General features: G+C 40.4%; 1 protein-coding gene across 1 annotated transcript in view; it reads right to left on the reverse strand.

The window, feature by feature from the left end:
• Positions 1–1,552: 1,552 nt before the first annotated feature.
• The window catches only part of prtga (protogenin homolog a (Gallus gallus)), a 44,400-nt gene continuing 20,982 nt past the window's right edge, over positions 1,553–24,970 (reverse strand). Inside the window, exons 9-19 of the mRNA XM_049564794.1 lie at positions 22,931–23,236; positions 21,962–22,150; positions 13,453–13,548; positions 13,161–13,347; positions 11,438–11,565; positions 11,142–11,312; positions 7,450–7,629; positions 7,203–7,326; positions 6,944–7,085; positions 6,581–6,694; positions 1,553–6,179 (exon numbers count right to left, since the gene is read on the reverse strand). Coding sequence (XP_049420751.1) covers positions 5,757–6,179; positions 6,581–6,694; positions 6,944–7,085; positions 7,203–7,326; positions 7,450–7,629; positions 11,142–11,312; positions 11,438–11,565; positions 13,161–13,347; positions 13,453–13,548; positions 21,962–22,150; positions 22,931–23,236 — 2,060 coding nt within the window. The 3' untranslated portion in view covers positions 1,553–5,756. The remainder of the gene's footprint in view (positions 6,180–6,580; positions 6,695–6,943; positions 7,086–7,202; positions 7,327–7,449; positions 7,630–11,141; positions 11,313–11,437; positions 11,566–13,160; positions 13,348–13,452; positions 13,549–21,961; positions 22,151–22,930; positions 23,237–24,970) is intronic.

Here is a 24,970-nt window from a genome sequence, read left to right on the forward strand (position 1 = left end):
TTCAAATGTGTAAATCAAAGTAACTATAGACCAACAATTGCTTTTCATTGTGCTTTTCATTAAATGTAAATATTACTTTCTGTCTGTCCGCCTGTTTGTGTGTTCTTGGGTTTTTTTACAAGTTCAAAATAAATATAAAATAAATCAAAACTTTAAATGTCCCAGTTCAAAATGTATTCAGTTACTAGGTATCATATCTCCCATTATATGTTCCAATTAAGGTGTGATTTATTTTTGAGAGGACTGTTGTAAATGTATAATGCAGTATTATGGTCTTTCTTTAAGTAAACGTTGAAGTATTACACACTTAAAATACCTACTCCATTGCTGCTTCCTACTGTGAATAGTTAAGTAAATAGAATATGAACTGATCTTCAAAAGCCATTAAGTTAAAGATGAAACATGCTTTTCAACATTTTAAGCAATATTAAAGTATTGTTTTTGTTTTGTGCAATTTTAGAGTGAAAAAAGGAAAGAAGCACCGTGCAAAAGTTTGGGCACCCCAAGACATGTGAGCTCTCAGACAACTTTTACCAGGGTCTCAGACCTTAAAATGCTTGTAAGGACTGTGTCTTGTTCACAGTAACCATTAGTAAAGGCCAGGTGATGTAAAATTTCAAAACTTTATAAATACTCTGACTCCTGAAACCTCGTCCCAACAATAAGCAACCATGGGCTCCTCTGAACAGCTGCACAAAAATAACTGATGCCCACAAAGCAAGAAAAGACTATAATTAGATAGTGTTTTGGGGTAGTTGTTTCCTCAGTGTGTTATGTAATTTAGAAATGGCAGTAAACAGGAACTGTGAAGGTCAAGTTAAGGTCTGGACGACCAAGAAAACCTTCTTAGAGAGCTGCTCATAGGCTTGTTAGAAAGGCAAATCAGGCACAGTTTGCTTTTTCCACCATTTTAGATCAATTTTACTAACTCTTGTACTTATCTTACTCCTGTTATTACACAATTAGGCACTGGGTTTGCTTTTGCTTCTTGAAAACACTTCTTATCTCATATATTTGTATATTTTGCCAGATATTAAATACACTGTTGTTTCTAAAACTGGGCCCAGTGGGTGACCCTGACCCGGGGAACCCACTGGTTGGGCTGGCTGTTACTGGCTGTGAATTTTAAATTGTGGTTACTGTAATTTGAAGCATTCTCTGACACAAGAATTTCCTTTGGGATATATAAAACTCTAAAAAATTAAACTGAATTTAACTGAAATCAAAATTCCTGTTTGACTGCAAACGACCAGCAGGAAGAATTAGGAGACTCTGGAGTGGTTTTGCACTTAATTAATCAAAGCAAAAAAAAAACAAAAACATATAACGACATGCTCAGTGAAAACAACTGTAGACAATTTGCAATTTTTATAATTTTATTTAAATTGAGAATCAGACTTTTTCATAATTAATTGCTGTCTAAAATCTCCTAACTAGGCATTTTTGGCAAACACCAACTTGCAAGTGATTTTGCTGACAAAGACAAACTGACAAAATATAACAAAAAATATTAACAGAAAGTATCAGGAAACATAATTACAAAAAGGTACATTCAATTTTTAAGATTTGAAACCTGCTTTCTCTTTGAGGTGGAGCAGCTGAGGGTTCCCCTGAGTTTGACTGTAAATGACCCGCAGCGCTCCACCTCACATTATTAAAACACAACATTACTGCAAAAAGGGGAAAACAAGACTCAGTGTTTTATCCCTTTAAATTCACAAGCTCAGACAGGAACATAATTCCAGCATAATACCATTCATTACATGAAAGACAGCAGACCAACATCTTGGATCGTTTGCTTAATGATCTTGACCTCAATCTTACCAAAACTAATGACCCAAGTCAATTGCATCTGCACCTTTCACACGAATATGAAAAAATAAAAACCTGAGGTAGCACTTGTGTATCTGTATGAGCTACTAAAGGCTCAATTCAGAACCTGAATGACTCCAGCAGCTGTGTGTTTGTGTAGTTATCATGACTTGAAAACATTAATAGCTGCAGTTTTGTTGTGAAGCAGAAGGTCAGTATCTTCACATCACAGCTTTAATTGGAAAAGTTTGGGTTCAGATAATTGGCTCGAGTGCTTTTTTCAGATTCTGGATTGAGCCCTTGAAGCTCTCATAATACAAGATATATGTATACATTATGGTTCAAATGGAGCTGTGCATCCTTCTTTTACTTTGCAAAGCAGGATAAACATGACTCCACTCCATTTTATCTTGAAAAACAACATTAAAAAAAGAGAAGTTGATTTAGTGGAAATAAATGATGATTCAGAAAGACAGTTTTCATCCTGCTCTCTCGTAGTACAATACATTATACAGTTATAAAATCACAACATTTCACACAAAGATAGGATGCTGTTAATCGGATTTCTCTCAAGATGCCAATATGCAACGGTGACCTTTAAAAAAAAATCTTTGGTTTACTCTGTTTGCTTTTCAAAATAAAGTTAAACTGATTGTGTCACTTTTCATCCCAAAAGTTTCCCATGATTGAATCCTCTGCAGAGTCCTCTGATTAAAAATACAGACATGTGAAAATAATTGTGCACCCACTGACCTTTGTCACATTTTTAAATTATCTATGTAAAGGCATGAAATGTGAGTACTTAAAGGAATACTTCACCTCCCAATTGACCATTTGTTTATCAATATCTCATCCTGTGTCACATTGAATTCGTCAAGAATCTTTTTTTTTGGCATGCCTCCAGTGTACGAAGAATCCAAAGTAGTTTTGCTGCTGTTAAACATGGTCCCCTATGACTTCAATTCATCAACATATACTGTTGTTGGATTCTCCGTTCATCAGAGGCATGCAAGAAAAACGTTTTCTTCACTAAATCAACATAACATGGAGTGAATTATTGATATACAAATGGTCATTTAGGTGTGAAACAATCCTTTACAAAGTACTTTATATATGTCCTACATGAGAAAATCTCCCAAATACAAACTTTTAAATCACTTTGTAAAATTTCAAATCAGTGGGCGCACATTCACACACGACTGCACTGTTGCATCACACACTACTCAATATAATATACTGTATTTAATAATTTTCACCTACAATGTACAGACAGCTGCAAGCAACAAGAACCTCTGCGACAGGATAATTTGGTGTGCATATAATTGATTATTAATTGTCACTCTATCATCTGTGAGTGCCTGCGTATCCTGCTGGCACCTCTTCAGAGTTTTAACCCGCAACTCTCTTCACTCTTTTTGTCGCGTGTCAAGGCCACTCATGTGCAAGGCTTCGTTTGAGGAGCTCAACTGATCTCAAAGGCCGCGTTTAATCTTTGGTCTGTTACGATTATTTCTCATTCCCCAGTAACCTTCTGCCAGAGATTAGTTGAGAGACTAAAATAAACTCAGGTAGCAAACATTTCTTTGGGTCATAGTGTCACAGTCACCGCTGCACATTGGCCGATAATACAAAACTACTTGGCAGACAAGTGCTAATCTTTATCTACTCTATGGCAAAACAAAAAAAACTACCTGGGACAAAAGTAACTACAATGTGTACTCAGTAGTACATTATATTCTAACAAAAATATAGTTTCATGGTGTTCATTCAATTCTTCACTTTCATCTCTGATTAGACACTTCCATTGCTTTTTACTACAATCATTCTTCACGTGTTGCATCCTCAAGTGGGGCTTCTCCCTCAGAGAGATTAGGCTTTGGTTTCAGCATCTGAGGGACGCTTCCCCACGTTAAGGCCAATTATAAAGCTTTTCTGTACCGACACACCGCTGCAAGCACTTCTGGTGCGAATCTTTACACTAATAAAAAGGAAGAAGTCAATAAACAAAAGAGTCTGTTCTGTTGTAAAAGAAAACAGACGTCACAGGACCTGAGGAGAAACTACAGAGGGAGTTTCCATCTGTGGGGAGGGCAGCACAAACACCTGAGCTACTGGCACACAATGTCGGAGATACATTCATAGCATATTCTATTATTACACACTACAACAGTTTAGTACTGAGAAGATACCCTGTCAGTTCAGCATGTAACACTACATGACTTTTCAAATGTACTAAACTTTGTTCCCTGAGTTTAGGAAAACAATAAGTATAAAATAAAGTCTTAATCGAGGTAGTATAAAACAGGAATAGCAAGGGCAGCTGCACACTGACATAAAAAAAACAGCACATTCATTATCTTTTCATACCATTAGTCAATAATGGACAAAATGAAACAAACACAAAAATACTATTAATACTGGCTCAGTGCCGCAGCAACATCTGAGGAGATAAATAAACTGTATATGTGTTTTCCATCCTTCAGTCCACGTGACAGGTGGAGCGAGAGGAAAGAGCTGCAGCGCCCTTACCATCCAGTAAAATTAGAACAAAGTAAGAGGAAAAGACAAAACGGGATGACGATCAGAGGGAAGGTCATCAGGAAGTATCAAATGTAATGTAACTGAAGCAGCCCATCACATAACATAGGTATAAGTAGTTATTAAATATACAGTGGAGATTTACCCGGAGGTAAACCAAGGTAGATAATCAGTGAAAAGGACTCACGCTTCCCTTTCGCTCCAGTGATAAACTCTTAAATAATGTCAGAAATGTCCCTTTTGTCACATTTTTGACAGTCTTTTTAAACATTCATGGTGGGTGAGATTTTCTTTTTCGAACACATACACACACAAAAATAATAAGGAAAAAAAAAGACATTCATTGAATAAAAAAGAAATAAGTAAAGGAAACCAAACGACCCCTCCTTGCCAACATGTTGTACTGTAAAAGGCATGTGTCGGCTTTCTGTTCATTATGTGTTGGACCAAAAGAGAATAAAGGTTGAAAAAAGGTCTCTCTCCTTGTTTCTTTTCACCTCTCTTTCACACTTACATTCAGGCCTGCTGTACACTTGCAATGGAAAATAACTGCAGGAGGGTTATGTGGATGACTTTTAGTCAGTTATTGAGTCTGAGGGTAGAAATATTTCCCCTCCTCTGTTGCAATTAAAGTTACAGCCTGCATCCAGTTAGCTTAGCTTAGCACGAAGACTGCAAACAGTAGAAACAGCTAGCCCAGCTCAAAGCTCACAAAATCCATCTACCAGCACCTCTAAAGCTCACTACTAAACACATGATAGCTTGTTTGTTTAATCTTTGCAAAAACAGAGGTGTTAAAAGAACATGAACACTTTGGAGATGGGAAATTGGCGACACAGATGGTGAGGTGGAAGCCTGATTGTAGAAATTGTTGAATATTTTTTGGCTTTTGTCCATATGTACATTTTTAGTATGGATCTTAAGTATTGTTTTATAAATGAGACCACAGGTAACCAGCAGGCACTGCAGGAAGTTACTGGTGCCATCCAAGAAACAGTCCAGCACACAAGCTCCCATTAAACCAAAACTTGATTTTTTTTTACACTTATGATTTGTACGGATTAAACAAACAAGATGTAAAGTGTTAATTAGATATTTAGAGGTGCTGGAAGGTGGATTTTGTTCACTGTATAGAGAGTCAGGCTAGTTGTGTCCCCTTGTTTCCAGTCTTTGTGCTAAGCTAAGCTAATCAGCTGTGGGCTGTAGCATCATCATCATCATTTCACTCTGCACCAGGAGATGAATAAGTGAGTGTAATTTAACAACAAAGATGAAGTTGCAGTGAGTACTCAGACATTTCTATGATGTGATCTACTCGGCTGTTTTCCTACTTCACTGCAGTTTGACTTTTTGCAAGTGTACCACTGCCTTCAAACACACACACGTGCACACACACACCCTCAGTCTCACACACACTCAGGCACACACGCTTGGAGAGAAAGTGCAGACTGAGAACTGCTCTGCGCTTCATGATTACAGCAGCCGTTCTCAACAGACTCTGTTAACTTCAGGTCAGTCTGACTTTCCTCCATCAGCTCGCCTGACTCTTCAGGGGGTCCGCTGTCCTCCGAGCCTCCACTGTCCTCTGCTGTCAGAGACGGAGGGCGGCTACTGTTACCAGACGACAGGTTGGTCATCTCTGTCTCATCATGAGAATAACGCCCTGAATCACCGGTCGCGTGGCTGCCCTCGCTGTTGGAGGAGCCCTCTGAGTCACCGGGACGCCAGAGCAGAGCCTGCAGGGCGGTGGGGTGGTCTGGAGATAGCTCTTCTTCATAGGTCAACACTGTGGTGCAGGGCTCGTAGGAGGTGGTGCTGTGTTTCATATTCTGTAGCACAGAGAAAATGTTGCTTCAGTTAGTTTTGACTCGGCTGTGTAGTTGCAGATAGCTGCAACCTGTCAAAAACAAACCTGCAGGAGCAGTTTTTATTTTGCTTTTGAATGAATCCAAATGACAAAGAGCTTACATACAGCTCTTTTCATTCCATACCATTCAGTGATCCACCCATGCCTCCAACAAACACCACCAATCAGATAGGTCTGTTTAATTTTTAGGCTGAGGTTTAGGTCTGCAATTTTTATGTCTGTTTTGTTCTGTTAAGCTACATTTACCTGCAGTCTGAGGCTCAACTCAAGACAAGAGAGCGCAATAAATTGTTGGGATTTTTTTACCTGTCTGTTTATAAGCTGTTGATGACAGTTTAACAAACAGGACTTTCTCAATCTTACCTGCGCTGCTTTACTGTCCTTTTTCACATTACTGCTGAAGGAAAACCATTTCTCTTTCTTCTCAGTACTGGGCTGAATAGGGCCAAGACAGTTGATCATGAGATCTGTTCCACCCTACAGGAGAAAAACATATATATTATATTTTTAAATTATTAAAAGGTTAGAGCCATATTCATATTGTACTGTAAAAAGAATCTGGTTGAAAGTAATTATGTGGGGTCCTCACTCTACAGTTTCCTTACATACAATTTAATGTTTTTCAAAAATGTAGTGATATTCAACAAAAGTCCTAAACATTTTTCATTCCTACATCTTTCCTGTACTGTAGTGATCATGCTAAAAGCTGCACTAAGTGCTGGGTACCTTGGCATCAATGAAATGGTTTTGATTCATCATTGGCACGCTCACGTCAGCGTTCTCAGCCTGCCCCTCAGAGCTCAGATGTCCTGCAGCCGATGCAGATGTGGGCACTCCTTCTCTGTACACTTTCACAGCTGAAAATTTCCTGGAGGGGAACAAACATGATGATGTCATTACAAACAGAGGATACTGAAGGAAACTGGGCTTTCTTGTTGAATCTATGTACTGGATGTGTTTGTAAGTGTTCAGACATATGAAGTACCTGTTTTTTCCCCTGCAGACGATGATGAAAGCACAGATGATGATGCAGATGAGAGCGATGCAGACTCCCACAGTGATCCCCGTCATTGACTTTTGGTCCAGGTGGTAGAAGCCATCAGAAAAGGCTGTGAAGGGTGAAGACAACATCAGATTTTTTAACATTTACCACAGTGCAGTCTGAAAAAAGCTTCAGACCCCAATCATGAGATATGAAGTTATTTTGTCAGGATGATGTTGATGTTACTGACTTGTGGAGTGTGTGGAGCCATGAGAGAGTCGGGGGTCATGACCAGAGGAGGGATCTGCTCTGACTGTCAGCTCCACTATATGAGAAAATGGCCCATCACCCATGCTGTTGGATGCAGAAACTTTCACTATGTAGACCTGGCCAGGCTTCAGGTTCTCCAGCAGTGCCATGGTGATGGTTCCTGTTGATGAGATTTAAACTGTGAAAATATGTACACAAGTACACTGTTGAAAAAGGGTTTTAGTCTTTTTAACCTTATTCACTGATGTTAAAAGATACACTATGCAGGGTTTTCCTAAAAATACAGAAGTAATCCCTTTCAGTCATCACTTATAACCCACTGGAGGTGTTTGGCATTTTATTTATCCACAGAGATTCTGCTCTCTGCCTGTATTTTCTTATTTTCTTCTCATTTTTTTGTGTTCAGGAAGTTTATGGGCGTGAACCTCCACAGCCCTCAGGTGAGGTCAGGGCTGTACAAAAAGGTAGTGACCAGACGCCAGGCCATAAGCAGCAGGCATCAAAGAGACACTGTGCCAAAAACAACACATAGCAAGGCCGAACACCAAATGACAGTTAATCTGTGGTTGGCTTTTACTTTCACTTTCGCTGGTGAACACGTTTACAAACAGTAACAACCAAAAATACTTTGAATGATTATTCATGTTCAGATATTTCGTGGCTCCACTCTGAGGAAGTGAAGTGTATAGTTGGGATGAAAAAACAAATTTAAATAAGATCATGGAGTTTTTCATTAAAAACTACAGTTTGGTGTTAAAATGTATTTTGTGGTAAACTTTGAAGGAACAGTCCAGAAATTTGGGAAAACTTAATTGCCAATCTTCTTATTTAACTCTTACCAAGAGTTAGATAAGACGTCACAGACGTGCCAAAAAACAGTTTCATAAACACCAGAAAGTGCATAGAGGCCAGTGAAAATGTTACGATGGTTGCTACTTTTTATTTCTCTTACTTATTCAGTCTCTCTTAAACTCTGTGCTGACTAATTTTGAACAATGTCTAAGCGCTGCTTGGACAGAGATGGTGATGGTATTTTGTGCAGAGCGCAGCACTGTATGACGCCAGAAAAGGGGCGAATATTTGCACGTCCACTCAGGTGTCTTATTTCCATTACTACCGATCAGAGGGGATGAATGCAGAGTAATTTTTCCCAGAAGTGAATGTTGATTCTCATTAAATACAAAAGTCAGATGTTAGCCAGTGTTAGTGTTTTTCTGTGCGGTGGGAAAGGAGCTTCAAGCACATTAAATAACACTTGTTTGTTTGTTTGTTTGTTTAACTGCAGAAAAGTTTAGAGTTTCTCAACATGTCCAATTCTTCCTTTAATGTCCACATCTTGAATAAACACATGTTCATGACTTGAGCATTATCTGTCACTGTTGAGATGCATGTACACCTCTGACTTTTTCAGTCAGCTGACCCTTAAAGAAAAGGACTTTGTGATGCAGTGAAAGACAAAGACACAAACAATCCTTATCACTATAAAGAGGTGCTATGTGAGAGCAGAGCAGAGGGTCAGGGGATCAGGGCCATACACATTCCCTTATCCAATACCACCCAGTCTACACACCACCAGGCTCCCATCAGGGACTGAAGGGGGGTGGGTGTTCTGTTTGAGGTGATGGAGGGGGGGCTGGGCTGAGCTGGAGGGGCTTTGTAAATGGCTTCACTTTTGACCCCTTCACCATGGCCAAAGGGGAATTGTGTGTGTCCTTTTTGTGCGTTTCCTGAGGTCATCTGCTCTGAAAAACACCTACGCAGCCTCACAAACAAGACACAACAACATGATAACTGTGACTGAGTGGAAATTGTTCCTTTGCAATGATTTCTCACTTTGAGGGGCAAAAATATTGTATGAATAATTTAGTATTTGTGTTGATTTTCTAAACGCGCCACATTCACTTTATTTCTTTCTGCCTTAATCTTAATCTGGACATAAATAATTTTCTATAAAGAGACAACACCTCTCTAAAATTTATATCTCTGTGAGCCTGTCCACTTAAGAAACACTTTGTGTTTGACACAGTTCCCACTGATAACACAAACTGTATAAGTCTCAGGAAACAGTGGCTCTTAAACAATATATCTTTATACAGTGTCACGGTTTATATGATATCTTGCGAAAATGCACGTACATCGGTTCGTAACATAGCTAACTAATAAGCACCCCACATTAGGCATTGTCTCGTTAACTCTCATTACTGAACATAAAGTTACCTTGGTTAGATTTAGGAAAGCAAAGTTATGTTGGTTAGAATTTAGAAAAGACCCATGGTTGGGCATTTTCACATTAAGTACCAGAGATAAAGTTATGGCCTTAACGAAAATTCACTTTGGTTAGGTCAAAGAAAGTAAAGTTACGTAGGTTAGGTTAAGGAAAGGAAAGTTACGTAGGTTAGGGTTAGGAAAAGAAACATGGTGATGACATATCATAAAATAACTCAAAGTTCACTTGGTTTTGTAGAGGCAGATAATGTATCATTTTATACCAAAGGTGAAAAATAAGGCCAGTTACACAAGGTTTAGGAAGCAGCTGGTCAAATATCAGATTTGGCAGCAAAAAGGACCCATAAGAGGTGTTTTGATAATTTGAGTAGTTTGTGCGTAAGTCAAGCCTTGGGAGGTCAAATGAAGTAGAACGTTCTGGGTTAGGGTGACCTGACCGTTGGAACAGATGTACCAAGTTTCGCAATAGGAACGGTTGTTTTTGCCAGAGAGACGAAGAAGACAGGAAATATCGTCACAATAAGTCCAGCTCTAGGAATAAGTAGGAAACCAGGAGAACTTTAGATTTCCAGGAATACGACCCAAGCGTGTTCACACACACACACACACACACACACACACACACACACACACACACACACCCGCACACGAACGAGCAGACACCCATTATAAAAGCATTTGAAGGGTGATCAGGGCTGTTTCGCTGTGTTGCTGTTTCTACTGGTGTACTGTTGTACCTACAACTTGTATACTGAGTTCTGCAATTAATGTGATCCCATTGGCTGTAACTTTTCTCCGTGGTCCTCTGAGTCTCTTCATTTCAGTGTTTGCTGAAGTTGAGCATTTTCCTTACAGTTTCTCACAGGACACAAACACCGCACTCCTTGGGGGAAAGTCCTGTGTTTGTTTGACCCATCCACCACCCCAACCTACCTCCGTTCACAGAGTTTTAATCTTTAAACTACTTCCTTCTTCACTCCTGTCAGTGTACTGGTCACGTGATTGCAGCCTTCCCAATTACATATGTTGTATACGAATTCTGGTGTTTTTGTAGGTGTACATATGAAAAATGTTTGTGAACAGCCTGTCCCAGATAGTTTCTGAGCCATTGCAATGCGTCTTCATAGGAAACTGTGACTCACTGGGACAGATATGGTCTATACTGGTTCAAAATAGCCTTTGTGTGAGAAGGTCAATAAGACGGTAAATTAAAGTCTTTGTTATAACCACATTAAACCTCCAAACTGGTCTGTTATCAGTAAAACAAAGTAGTGAGCTCAACCTGTCCTGGGACCATTCAGGGATCACAATGAAGAGTCATAGATTACAGGATTAAATTAGTTACTGATTTCCAATTGGCCATTTATGTGGGACAGGAGGAAGTCATTGTGGTTTCTCCCTCCCTGCACACCTGTATACACACCCTCTTTCCACACTCCTCCTTACCTTCTCTTTGCAGCACTTGCCATTCCCCAGCGATCCAGGCTTTCCTGGAGGCGTACAGGATGGTGTAATGTGTCACAGCTACGTTAGGTTCATCTGGGGGTTTCCATGAAACCAGTGCTGTGTCCTCTTCGATCAGAGTCACTTTCACACTGGAGGGGGGCAGAGTGGGAGCTGTATGGGGGCAGATAAAAAGAAAGGTCAAATAAAAATGCCATGCAGCAGCAATAACAAACTTCTGGTACACTTGACATATATATAATTAATAAGATTAAAATGTTTGATAATTTTGCACTCACCATCAGGTAAAGTGGTCTGATAGACCACAGGGCTCCAGGGGCTGGACAGCTGGTCAATGTGGAGGCGAATGGCAAATTCATACTTAGTGTTGGGCTCAAGATCTCGCACCAGTAGACTCTGCTCATTCCTACAAAAGAGAGACATGACAGTCTTTTAAAGGGCAAGTTCACTGAAAACATAACACATCTCCTTTATTTCTTTTTTTCATTTTCCTGCATTGCATTTTCTCTAAATCTCCAGCTGTTTGATAAAATAGGATTTAAAACTACAATAATATATTTATTATGTAGAATATTTTTTTCATAACTATCTTCATTAGTTTACAAAAGGCATTATTGTCTTTTACAATAAACACTACACTTACACTTCAATTCACAACAGTAATGTTTATAGGTATGATGCAGTCTGATGATTACTGACAGATCATGCTAGAAAATATCACATGTGGTTCAGGTGGGCGGCACAAATTGTGCCAAAGTAGAGTTCAGAGTTATGTAGTAATTACTTAAAGAAACACTGTGCGAAATAGTCCACCTTCCACCTTCTCTGTCCCCCTCTCTGTCTCTGTCTCTGTCTTGCAAACACAAACACACTCTCACCTAGGAGAGCACTGTGTTGTCTCTATCCTCAGTCCTGATAATTGTGCTGCTTTAATTCGGGCCAAGTGGCTTATTAACGCATATTTTTGGCATCCCATTCATCTTTTTGTGTTATTTTATATCCACTACTAACACTACTCCATATGTAAGCTTCTCTGGCATTCACTTCCTGCAGAAGTACGTCCACTTCAGAACTACTTTAGTCTTTTTTTAAGGTCTGGAGTCCGATGCTCCCTCCTCTTTAGACTTTCATTTTGGCATTCTTCACTTAATTCTCTCAACTTTTCTTCCTTTTCTTCTTCAGTTTCTGTGTGTGCACCTGGCCCTGCAGTCGTGTGCCTTTTGTGGGGTTTTGAGGGGTGTTTATCTATGCTAATCAGCCTCAACTGTCATGCGCTTTCAACTTACATGATTGATGGGATTCACCGTTACAAGAACATATATGCAAACTATTCTGTGCTTTAAGAACATGTTGTGAATCTTACGTTGAGTTTTCTTAAGAACAATCTTAAGAAAAAACACTTCGGTAAATCTGACCAAGTGTATATAGCTGAGGTTTGGAGATTTTAGTTGACTTGATTAAATGATATTTGTGTGCCACAGAATGAAAAAAAACATTTAATAACTTGAACAGATATGTTTTTTACATGATGCAGTTGGCCATATTGATCCACATACATTTTATCAAGTGTTTTTGTGTTTGAGAACTGCTCCTTTAATAAAGAGTCTTGCCCAGCAGAGGGTGATATGGAGCTGTGCTGGCAGTTGGGGGGAACAACTGAGACCTTCTGGTGACCAGTAAACTTTCCCCAACAAGTGTGAGGAAACTATTTATGTTGTTAAGTGTAGAGTTTTGTAAAGTAGCAGCTGAGGTTGTGATATGTCAAATTATTGTCAGTAACATAACATGGTACTAAGACAAAAGCTGAACTGTGACATAAGACGTATTTTACATCTGGCTTACAGTTAATGAAACCCGCCTCTCCAAACTGGAAAGCATCATAGCGCAGTCCCCACAGCTTTATTAAAGCTGCACTAATCAATGTTGCAGTTTGTTGAGGGACAAGAAATGTAATGATTAAAACTGCCGTCAATGAAAAGCTGCATCATAATGATTTCTTACGTCTGCAGGTAGAGCACCAAGGAGGCGTTCTGCAAGCCCACTGGGTTGCAGCGGACAGTGTAGTTGACTGCATGGCTGGAGGTGAAGGCTGGTCGACCCCAATGCAGAAACACGGTGTTTGAACTGTTGGTCTTGGCGTACACATTGTGTGGAGGAGGTGGAGGAGGCACCAGGCGATCTCTAACAGCTGAGAGACACATTAAGAGTAATGTTGTTTAATGCCCAAATACAAGGGACACATCATGCTTCAGACACACTTGAACTGTTTTTTCAAGTACACTGTGGGACTTACAGACACATCCAGGGGTGCTGATAGTCTGGTCTGCTTGGTAGCCATCTCCGATAAAATTATAAGCCAGAAGCTTAACGTGGTACTTCTTCCTTGGGTCTGGAAAAAGAAAGAAACAAAATGTCAAAAGACCCAAATTTCTTGCTGCAAAGGTCTGTGTGCAGTCTCAGATTAACATCCACAGATTTATTCTCCTCAACACTCAATTATTCACCACAACACCAAGACAGATGACAACGTGATTCCTACAGCCAGCAGGAAGCAGGGGTGAAACATAAAAGGGACGAGGAGTGAGTGGGTGTTGGGGTCAGTTGGTGTTGGGTCAGTGAGGTGTGGTGGGAACCAGAGGTGAGGCAGAGCGACAGATGCTACGTGCCGTAAGTCCCTTGGTCAGTTTCTGCAGCACTCAGTGCAGCAGGACAGAGGAGCTCCACTATCCATCACCCTGTCATCCTGTGTCTTTTGATAAAATAAGATGGCCCTTTCTCCGGCCTGGGTCAGGCCTGCTGGTCAGTGGTCAGTGGCCACTCCTATTCAGGTTCAGAATCTGGGGGTTAAATCGACGGACACAATCCCCTGGGAAGGACATTGCTGCCGGTCAACATCAGTTGCAGGCCTCAGTGACCCTGAAGACCCTGCGCTGAACAAAAGCCATCTGACCAAATGTCCCTTTTACCCCAAAGAGAATAACAATGAGGGTCTAATTTGAATGTTGCATACAATATCGATACTATGAGACGGATCTGCCAACTCTTCCTTCATTAATGTTTCTGAAATGCTTGGTCATGGTTTGGTGGGAAAATGAATATCACTTCTATAATACTATTTACGCTTGACAAAATACGATCAAAGCTTTTTCTAATCTGAGATCTTTGATGTGTGTTAGGAAGTTTTAAATAGAGTGGGACCACATATCAATGTTGACACCGTGTTATAAGAATTATGTTTTTATAGATGTCTATAGATACCTAAATTGTTTCATGTTAGAAACAGTGTCATGATTGAGAAATGTTGATCTTGTAATCTATCTTAATCTTGCAGGGTCACTTTGCACTTTACCCTTATTCACTTCAGTTGCTGCTAATCATTCAATGTCCACTGTGTTTCAGCTCACTGTATTTGGCTCCCGCCACCTCCCCCCAATTGTTACGTATGTATATTCCTGGGTGTTCACTCGTGCCTCCTGCCAAAAATAAAACTGAAGTTGAAGTTGTTGTAGGGCTGCACAATATGCAAAAAAAAATCCTGTTGCAATTGTAACAAATATTGCCATTGTGATTTTAATGAGAATGGTAATTTTTGCATTTAATGTTTACTTTAAAAGTATGTAAAAATGATGACTATGTGGTTTTTGCTGGGGTCGGTACCAACAAGCACGTCCCCTTACATCTGGATTATGATTTGTAGGTAGGTGGCATCTCTGTAGCACCACAGTGATTTATTTTTAATGTTATGTTGTGACACATCATGGTATGTTTTGTTCATTAGAAATTCACATTTCAATGAGTGCTACCTCTAAACTGCTTGTGCTCACTAGTCACTAAATATTGACTGTTAAGTATGCTGAAATAGATGGCACTCTATAAAAATAAATGCTTGCAGACAGGTTGGTTACAGAAGCACATAAAGAAATGTATAACTAAAAAATGAACATGCAGATTTTGCTCAACTTGACACTAAAACAATTTTGACTCTATTACTGTCCCCGTCTGTCCTGCAGAAAACAAACCTCTAATGCTACGTATATGAGACATTCAGGGGCTCTTGAAAATAGCCACAACCACTGGAGATGAATTTGTGTCCATGGAGGTTGGAGAAGTTTAGGAGGGGTGGAGTCAAGCTTCTTGCACCCCCCTGCAGCCCTGAGGAGTTTCACTGGAGCCAGACCAGGGCCAGCAGGTCAGGCCGAGATTAAACTCTGAAAGAATCTGAGGTCACGGGTGTGGAATATGAGATGAGCCTGTTTTTTTTCTCCTGTTTGGAGATTCTCCTTGCAGGAAATTATATGGGTATGTGTCATGACAATTAGGGGTAAGAGAAAAGTAGGAACGTACAAATCACCAATATAAACTTATGAACTCTCAGCACAGGAAAGATAAACATCTCTCATGCCAAGACTGATCTGAAGGAAAATAAGTTCTCTGGATATATTTCTTTTACTTGCTGCACGAGGTAAATATAACCAGCAGGCCTGTACTTCTTGCACAAAGTCCACCTTGTTGTCAAGAGTTTCTGCCCAGTTTGTTTTGCCTCAGTGTCCACCACTAAAGAGGAGCAGGCACATATCTGCACCTCCACCCAGCCCCACAATACAATGGGCCTGCCGTAATTATGCGAGAGAGCAGCTCTGCGAGGGGGGAAGCTGTGACATCTGGGCCACGACCTTTGACATGGAATCTAGGCAGGCTAAATCCTGCAAAAGGAGGGGTGATAGGGCTCTCTCTGAGGGGGGGAGGGTCAAGCAGGGGAAGTGAGTGGAAAAACAGGGAAGAGTCAAAATAAAATGCCACTTAATAGGTGATGACACAGCATCCTGATAAGAGACAACTCAGAGGACAGGTTTGTTCTTTACTCACAGTGGACCTGACACCTGAGGCTCATTATGTAACCATGCACCAACCCAAGAAATCTGCCCTCTGCCACAGATAACAAAATAGCTGTCACTATTCATCTGCTTTTCTACAAAATGCTCATATTAAACCTGCAACTAATGTTCAGTGAGATTTGGGGCTATTTTGCATGTCTTCTTTCAGACTAGAGTTCGTTTTAGTTTGTTTTAGTTCAGATTTCAGTTCTGGAAGTTTATGCAAAAGGCATATATTAAACTAGATAATGCCATATTTGCACATTTAAACATAAAATTTCAGAAAACCTGTAACACAGAAAGTAACTCTCTTGATCTAAGTAATCAATGGGGAAGTTTCATGGTGGTATCTATTGGGGTGTGGGGAATCGATACAGGACAGTATCACAATATTTTTGTGTGGCAATATCGAATCATCACACAGTAGTGTAGTAGTATCGATTTTGTTATCATATAAATTATTAATATTACAAATACAAGTTAAACTTTAGGTAGCCTATTAGAATAATATAATCAATTGCTTTTTCAGTCCACTACACAGATTTTGCTGCAAAAACAAAAATGGATGCAGTGATGTTGACAAAGTTTTCTTGTGAAATCACAATTTACAATTGAAAAAAGATAATGAATTGCAATATATCAAAATATATTTTATAGCAATACTGAGCATATTGCAACATATTTAAAATCGCAGTAACACTGTATCGTAACTTATATATCGTGATGATATCATGTCGTGGAGCCTCTGATGATTCCCACCCCTGGTATCTACAGGTTAAAAATTTTACACACTACACCTGGGGTGTCCCCCCTAAATTGGTTTGGTTTAAAAAGTGTGTATCAGAGCCAAATCTAATGTTTTAAAAAGTCTTGTGCTATCCAACCAACAGTCCCAAACCTAATGATAATCAGTTTACAGTGACAAGAAACACAGAGAAGCAGAAAATTGTCACATTTTAAAACAGTTTTTTTTTTTTTTTTTTTGCTTAATCAAAAAACTGAAATAATAAGCCACCATCAATATTTACTCTTCAGTGATTTTCAATTAATCTGCAAATTGCTCCAGCACTTCCAGTGGATGCAGAAATAGAGTTCCAAAGGCGGCTGCATTACTCCACATTATATTCTTAGAATGCTGCTCGAGATGCCATTCCATGAGCTTGTTCCTGTCCTTTCCACTGGGATAAATCTCACATGGCCTTACACCCATAAATTATGCTGTTTGTATTAAAGGGCATATTTGAGCCATTTGTGGTCACCCCTCCTTTTTTTACAGCCAAAATGCAGATCCTGTTGGCCCCCAAGGTTTTTGTTCTGCCCTGTGAAAGGCCCCCCAGGCCGCAGCAAGCCAGGCCTGAACAGGGGCCATAAATGTCAACTCCCGCATGAACCCTCACACCAGCATCTATCATCTCTCTCCCTCTCTCCTCCCCCGCTCTCTTTTGCCCTTATCCTCACAAATCAACACATGGACACATACTGACACACTCACACAAGTTAAGCACAAAATGACCTTTTAAATGATGGTCAGAGCACAAACCCAGTTTTCACACTGAGCACACTCTGCCTTGTGTTTAATAAAAGGAGCAGAGAAGATAGATGGCCCGCAGCTATGAGATAAATCTACCGTTGTGCACACAGCACTGCCTGGTGCCAACAGGTATGAGAGGTATTTAAGCCTCGACTACGGCTACATGTTCTGCTCATGGGCCGAGCAGAGAATACACATGCGAGGAAAGGTCACATCACTGTGTCATTTATACCCAACTGGAGCCTCTCAAACACATTCCTGTCTCTCAGGGTGCGCTTTCAATCATCTGGATCGGTCATAAGTGATAATTTAACAGTCAGCTCAGAGCATGTCCTTCTGCAGCCGCACACAGAGCTGAATCAGCAGCACCCAGTTTTGCCACAGCTGACAGTTCAGAAATCCATATTATTGGCATAAAAGAGAGAGAGATGGCTGCTGCTGGATTATAGAAAATACCATTTACAGTACAAGCAGATTTAATTTGCAAAACAAATCACCTGCTGAGGAAACCCTACAGTCAGCCTTTAGTAGTCTCCAGGACACTAAATGTGGAGCATCTGTAGCCTTAAACCTTTAGAGATTACTTCAGTAACATGCACGTTAATAACAGCATGATGAACTAGTTCCTGATCATTCATGTCCGCTCTATCTCCATTCAGGTGAGTTGTCAGTAAACATCAACAGGGGTTGACACGGTACCAGATTTTCACTTCACAATTTTCGTGACCAACAGCACTATAGCTATCACTATAGCTGTAGAAAATTCTAAGTAATAGTAATAATAATGTTATCAATCAAATTCAGCTTTAGCTTTGTTTAGCTTTGTATTGTGTTTTTGGTCTCTTGAATCACACTCAAAATAAATGTGGAGGGAGGTGGAAAGGGAGACAACATGAGAACGGAAAGAAATGGAAATCATTTAAGAGGTGCTGGATTACTTTGAATGTGAAGTGAATTATTAACATGAGATCAATACTTTATTTGATGTGACCAGCTTACTGTAAGTAACATGTAGCAGAGTCACAGTATTCATATTTAAGTGGTCCAATAATCAATCTAACACCTCCTGAAATGAATATTCCCGTATGTGTTGTCAGTATGGATACAGAATCATTACAGTGCTTAACCCTTGTGCAGCACAAGATCTAATGTGTGACCCCAACTAATGACATAAATAAATAACAGAGGTAACAAAATAACATAAGCTTCCTCTTGCACATGAAAAGTTAAACTCATTAGCCATAAAATGAAGTCTGGTTCAGTTCATTACACTCAGAGGTTTTCCTTCCACAGCCTGACTTTGACTGGTAGGACCAGCAGCTTATGGTGGGTAATATTGGCAAACTTTAGACACAGTTTGTGATGCTTTATATCTGACATGACTGACTTTTCTTCATTCGTGCTATTGTCAAACAAGATTTCAGCATTTAGAGGTTTTCACCTGTTAACATTTTCTTGTGTTAGGTTTATTAAAGTTTGCTTTCAAAGCTGTTGTTTGAGTTATGCTCTATCAATAGCAGAGACGTGGACTCGAGACACATGACTTCAACTTGAGTCAGACTAGAGTCACAAATTTGATGACTTTTGACTCGACTTGAAAAAATAATAAAAGGCTTTTGACTCGACTTTGATGTTTATACCAATGACTCGTGACTTCACTGGGACTTGAGTCTTTTAACTTGAAAATTCTTGATACCTCCCCCTGAGCCCGAAGAATAAAATATGTTATTTAAAAAGTGTGCCACAAATCAATTCATTTTCCTTTATGTCCTGAACCTACTGATCTTAGAACTCTAAATTCCCAGCAAGTTGCCACTTAAGTCCCCAGATGATCCAGTTTGTTTGAACCAACCTGACAGCTTCCAGTCAAGTTGCAGGGGAGAACTAGGACAAACTAACGTTACATAAGTGAGCACCAATTAGAAAAAAATCATACTACAAATACTTTTCTTCGAGTACAAAACAATGTGGTGGCCAACAAAAAACAAAATGCAGTATGCAAAACATGCAGGTTAAAATTTACTGACGGACATGCAACAACAAATCTTTTTACGAAGCAGTTTTAAAAAATTAATCTACTATTAAGCTGTTATTAAAATGGCATTACATTTGTTGAAGAGCACATGTAGGACTTGGGACCTGATTTGAGACTAAAATGCAAAGACTTGCAAAACAATGTCTCGGTCCCATCTCTGATCAGTTGTGTTTAATTAATGGTGCAGCTAAAATAATAGCAAAAAGTAATGTCTTGAAGAATGAAGTTTTAATAAGTAATAAGTCATTTAGTCAGATTCCTCTGAGCTCAGCAGGGTTCCCTATGATGCAGGATGTTTTGCCACACAGGAGGTCAGATGCTGCATTTTACACCTCCCTCCTTCATGAGAAAGAAATCTCCGGATTGCAAGATAGTGAGCTCACAAGACACGCTCATTGTTTGGCCTGCAGCTCAGTTGGTGAGAGGCTGCATTTCCTTAAAGTCCTGGCTAATAAACTATCTTTGTGGCTCTCCAAGCCAAACACAATGAGAGTCTTTGATGTCAATGCTCTTCCAGCAATGCTGCTCAAAGCAGTCATAAAACACATAATAAATCAGCCTCCACACAACAGCTTCCCTCTCTTCAAAACACAGCCCTGCAAAGCTCCTTTATCAAAGAGGAACAAAAAGATGATTCTATTTATTCGGATGTGGCTCTGTTTTGGATGCTGCTAATTTTTTGTGATTGGCTTAAACTTAATTTTTATGTGACTACAGCGTCCTCTTCCTCGCAGAACATTAATACTATATACAGAGCACTCGGGAGATACTCTGCATATTACTACACAATAACATGTGCACAAAAACATAAAGTAATATGGAAGACATTTAATTAATAAAACACAAATTAAACTGATTTTCGTCACCGGCAGGAGCAGTTGCTGTTAGTTTCACAGTGGATGTATTGTAGCATGAATGGTAAATGCTGTTTAACCCACTGAACTAAATATCTAACTAACTCAATGCCTGCAGCAGTTGAAGTTAACACCTATAGTAATTTATAGTGCCTCCTCATCTTCCTTTCTTTCTTATCCCATCCAAGCACCAAGCTTCCTGATTTACAAGTCAGCTGCTGGCCACCTGGTTGACCCCCTCTGGCCACAGATGGTCAGTTGTCCACTGCAGTGGCCTGAGCCACCTCTCCTCTCTCAAACAAAAAAAGGCCAAAATGAATCTGACCTAAAGGCTAGAAGAGCTGCGATATGTCCCAAACGCCATCCGGCAGCTGCTGCAAAGACACACACACTGCACAGAGGTTGGGAGGTCATGGAAGTGGGATGTGGCGCTGTTCTGTTTCACGGCTCTGCTCGACACATGACGAGGCTTAAGCTAATTAATCACTCATAAGCTTTGCTGTCAATAGATGCTGCTGGTTTGAACCACCACAAACTATTTCACAAAAACTTCTGTGAGCTTCAATTAACTGTTAAGATATGCAAGTTTTTTAATTTTAATCGATGGGAGAGTCTTACATCCATTTGTAGAAATATGTGGGTGCAGGCTCATGTTTCTTTTTTGGCTTGGCTTCATATACTCTAATATGTTAACAACCATACTTGAGCTGCTTAATGACTAGGGCTGGGTATCCTTTAAAAAAAATTATGACATCAGAACCCTTGAGGTGATACCAATACCAACAGAGCACTACGCTCTACTTCACCACAACACAGACTGTGTGGGTCATAGCTGCTGCTGCAGGAGTGTGAGCTCTGCACCAGGGACAATTGGCAAGAGTCCGCCCGCACATACACAGTGACAGCACTAACCGTTAGCAAGTTGGGACCATTTCATGCCTTGGTATTGGATTTTAGAACTGTTTACAGGGAAGAGAGCAGCTCTGAGTCCAGTGACGGCAGCAACAGAAAGTTTGCTGATCATGCAGGGGATCAGGATGGTCTGGCATCAGATCCCAGGGCAAAAAGGGTCAAATACAGGTATCATTTGACTGGAGACGTGCCAGTACTGTTTGGTACTGAGTTATTTTGGTCAATACCTCAAAGGTATTGAGTGCCCATTTCTATTAATGACCCACCATAATCACTTACACATATTAAATGTGATGAATAAGGCCAATGATTATGCTAATTTAGTGAATAGATAACAAAAACACACCTTTTGTTTTTCATATTACAACCTGAACCTTTAAAAGCACTAACAAGCCAAAAAAGTTTTAAGAAAAATACTTTTTTCAGCAAGATGCTTTAAAATTTTATCAGATCTTATGCATAAACTTAAGATACTAAAATGAAGTCTCTGTCATGTTGTTGAGTGTTCTCGTTTACGAGAGAACCATGAAGACACCGCATGACGTCCTTCATATCGGGTAACACAGTGGCAGCAAATGATGTGAAACAAAACTCACCAAGGCCTCCGATGGTGTACTTATAATCCGAGGCACGCAGCTGAACCGGGGCCCTCTCTGACTGGCTCTCCTCGTGGTAGAAGAGTCTGAAGCCTTGAACACCGGCGGAATTCCTGGGTGCCAGCTGCCAGCGCGCCAAGATAGTGGTGCAGTTCAAAGGCTCCAAATGCAGCTCGGGGGCCATAGGAACTACAGGGAGAGGAGTCAGGAAAACATTTATATGTAGGTGATGATATTCCCAGATGGATTACAATCGTACACTAACACAAGGAAGTGCTCATAAACAGTTTTTTCAGGTTCGTGGTAACCAAAATACTCCTGCTGTGTGTATCTATGACTTTCCAGAAAAGAGGAATTTGTTCTTGGAAAACTGAAAGGTGTTTCCAGTGTTTATGTGAGGGACAGAGGAGGTGCCTGCTCTTTGAAAAGTGAAACTACCATCTGATGCTTTACCAGCTGTTTCACACTCAATGCAGACCAGAGGCAACCACGCGAGCAGCCAGGGGAGCCATTTCACACATTTTTATTTTAGGAATGAGGGGAATGAAGTTTAGCGATAGAAGACTCCTGCCTGAGTTTAAACTGGAGACAGAGGGCAATAGAGATGGGCAGGAAAAACAAATCCTCCCCTCCCCCACCTCAAAGCTTCAGATGTGGCTCTAAACAGCCATATACTCTTCCCACCCAGAGGCCTGAGTCGCTGCCTTTATGACCCATGACTGAAACCCCTCCAATGTTACTGACAGCGCAGGGCAAGGGTCGCAGAGTAACAAACGCAATGCCTTAACAAGATTATAAGAGCAAGCTCCTCTCTCGACTCCCATGGTTTAAGAAGAAGATAAGAGTTCTGTGATAATTCAACTTTTTAGGTCCTCTATGTCGAGATGTTAGTATTTTGTGACTGCATGTTTACAAAATCTTTAATTCATCTATAATAAATTATAAGGACAATTGGCCCAAATGTTGTACCTTGAGCACTGGATGCCTTCGGTGTGCGGTGGGATGTCCAGGCAGACTGCTCCCCCCACCCAATGCTGGTGGCAGCAGCAATGCGCAGGAGGTAGATGGTGTCAGGCTGCAGGTTTTCCAGGAGATGCTGGGTCTTCTCTCCAGGTAGCTCTATCTGTGAGACTGTATTCTCAGCACTGGTGCGATAGGACAAACGGTAGGCGGAGACTCTGCCACGACTCAGCTTATCTGGAAGGGGCTGCCAAGATACCTGGATGTCCATGGGGCTGCGGCTGGTGAGGCTGAGCTCTGGGGCACGGAGGGGAACTGTGGACCAACAAGAGAGGAAGGTTAAGACCAAAAGAAATCCTGAGAGCCAAAAACAGAAGAGTCAACCCTTAAGCTTTGAATAGCTGTTTCTTCTGAAGGTTTGCCTTTCCTAAAAAGGAATAAGGGAACTCCTCATAATGTGGTTTAATGGGGTTTTTCTAAATAGCTCCCAATGAGCTGAGTCATTTGGTACATTAAGAGCTGAAATTGAAACTTGATTTCTAAACGAAAAAAGCTCCATATTAAGGGCCCTGACACACCAATGGCCTTCAATCAATGTCGGGCCGCTGGTGAGCTTCCGTCACCCTAGTTTTTGCAGTGTGTAGCGCACTGTTGGCACTAGTCAGCCCTTGTTGGCTTCTTTTTCTCATGTAGTCCAAAAAGTTGGAATTTCTGAGTTCCCAGTGGGAAATTTCGTCTGGAACGCCCCCTGAAGTCAGATTCCTGACTCAGAAAGTCGGGGTACCCTGACCAACCTCAATCTCAAAAATCCTGTCAACCTCAAACAGTCCTGTCCAACTTCTATCTGTGGACATGCTGCTATGGTGTTTATATGTGCAAAATACAGCGTAATCCGTTGTTATCAACTGGTATTGCTAACAATATCTTGGTTTTCAGACTGGAATGCAGTCGACTCCACTGTGGCATCATCTGATCTCCGACTTCCGAGGTAAATGAAACACGGCATACATATATTTATGCTACTGCTGCCTGCTGGTATCAGGAGATATTTCCTCTCATGCAGGGGCAGAACGTACATTCTAGTTGTCAGTTGGCTGTAGTCTTTGTGGTGTGTTCATGTGCAACTTTTTGGCCGAGACAGAGACAATGTGAGGCGACTCAACAGCATCCTTTGTCGCCAGTAGCTCTTTGATTAATCTGGTCCTTGACATAAAAAATATCATCTGTGTTTAAATTGGTAACCTTCTGCACCAGCCCAGGGGACAAGAGTTTAGTCACAAACAAGATACTGTATATACCTTGGGACAACATAATGTTGTCTACCATTTATATCATAGTGATCCAGTTATTATCTAGTTGTATCAGGCCACTGTGGGCAATGTTGCAAGTCAAGGGCTGTTAAAATTTTATTTTTTACCAAAACATTTTTCCAAAAATGGACCATATGACAATAATTAGTGACTTAAATACATACAACAATATAGTGTTCTATCCATATTGAGCACCCTAATATATACTAACCCTAAAATTGGAGGCAAATCATGGTGGCTACAGATTGTGATCAAATAACTCAGTACATGATAAAGCTACATGTTCTGCTTTTAAGTAATATTTTCGGATGAAATTCTGACACAACTCTTGTGTGTTCAATACTAATCAAAAGACATTGTATTTATGTATAGCTAGAAGTTGCTTAAACTGTCTTTACCAGAGCACCTATTTAAGATGACCTCAAGCTTGCCCTGCAAGCTATGTGTAATATCATTTAATAACTCCGGTCATACAGAACAGACACACAGCAGCCTCTGACCCTCGGGCCATGAGCAAATAAGGTTTGACTAGAATTCAAAAATACTCACAGGGCATGGGACAGAAACACAGAAACACATGAGCTTGTGTTCACGAGGGACACACATACATGCACAGTGTGTACAAATAAATTGATTGTCTCTGACATCAGCAACAAAGCTCACTGCAGTTAAAATATTCTGTAAACAAACATCCTCTGAGCTCCTGCTGGAATATCAGAGTCTCTTTAAAAATCAATCC

The sequence above is a fragment of the Epinephelus fuscoguttatus genome, linkage group LG2 (genome assembly GCF_011397635.1).
Source record: "Epinephelus fuscoguttatus linkage group LG2, E.fuscoguttatus.final_Chr_v1".
NCBI classification, from domain to species: domain Eukaryota; kingdom Metazoa; phylum Chordata; class Actinopteri; order Perciformes; family Serranidae; genus Epinephelus; species Epinephelus fuscoguttatus.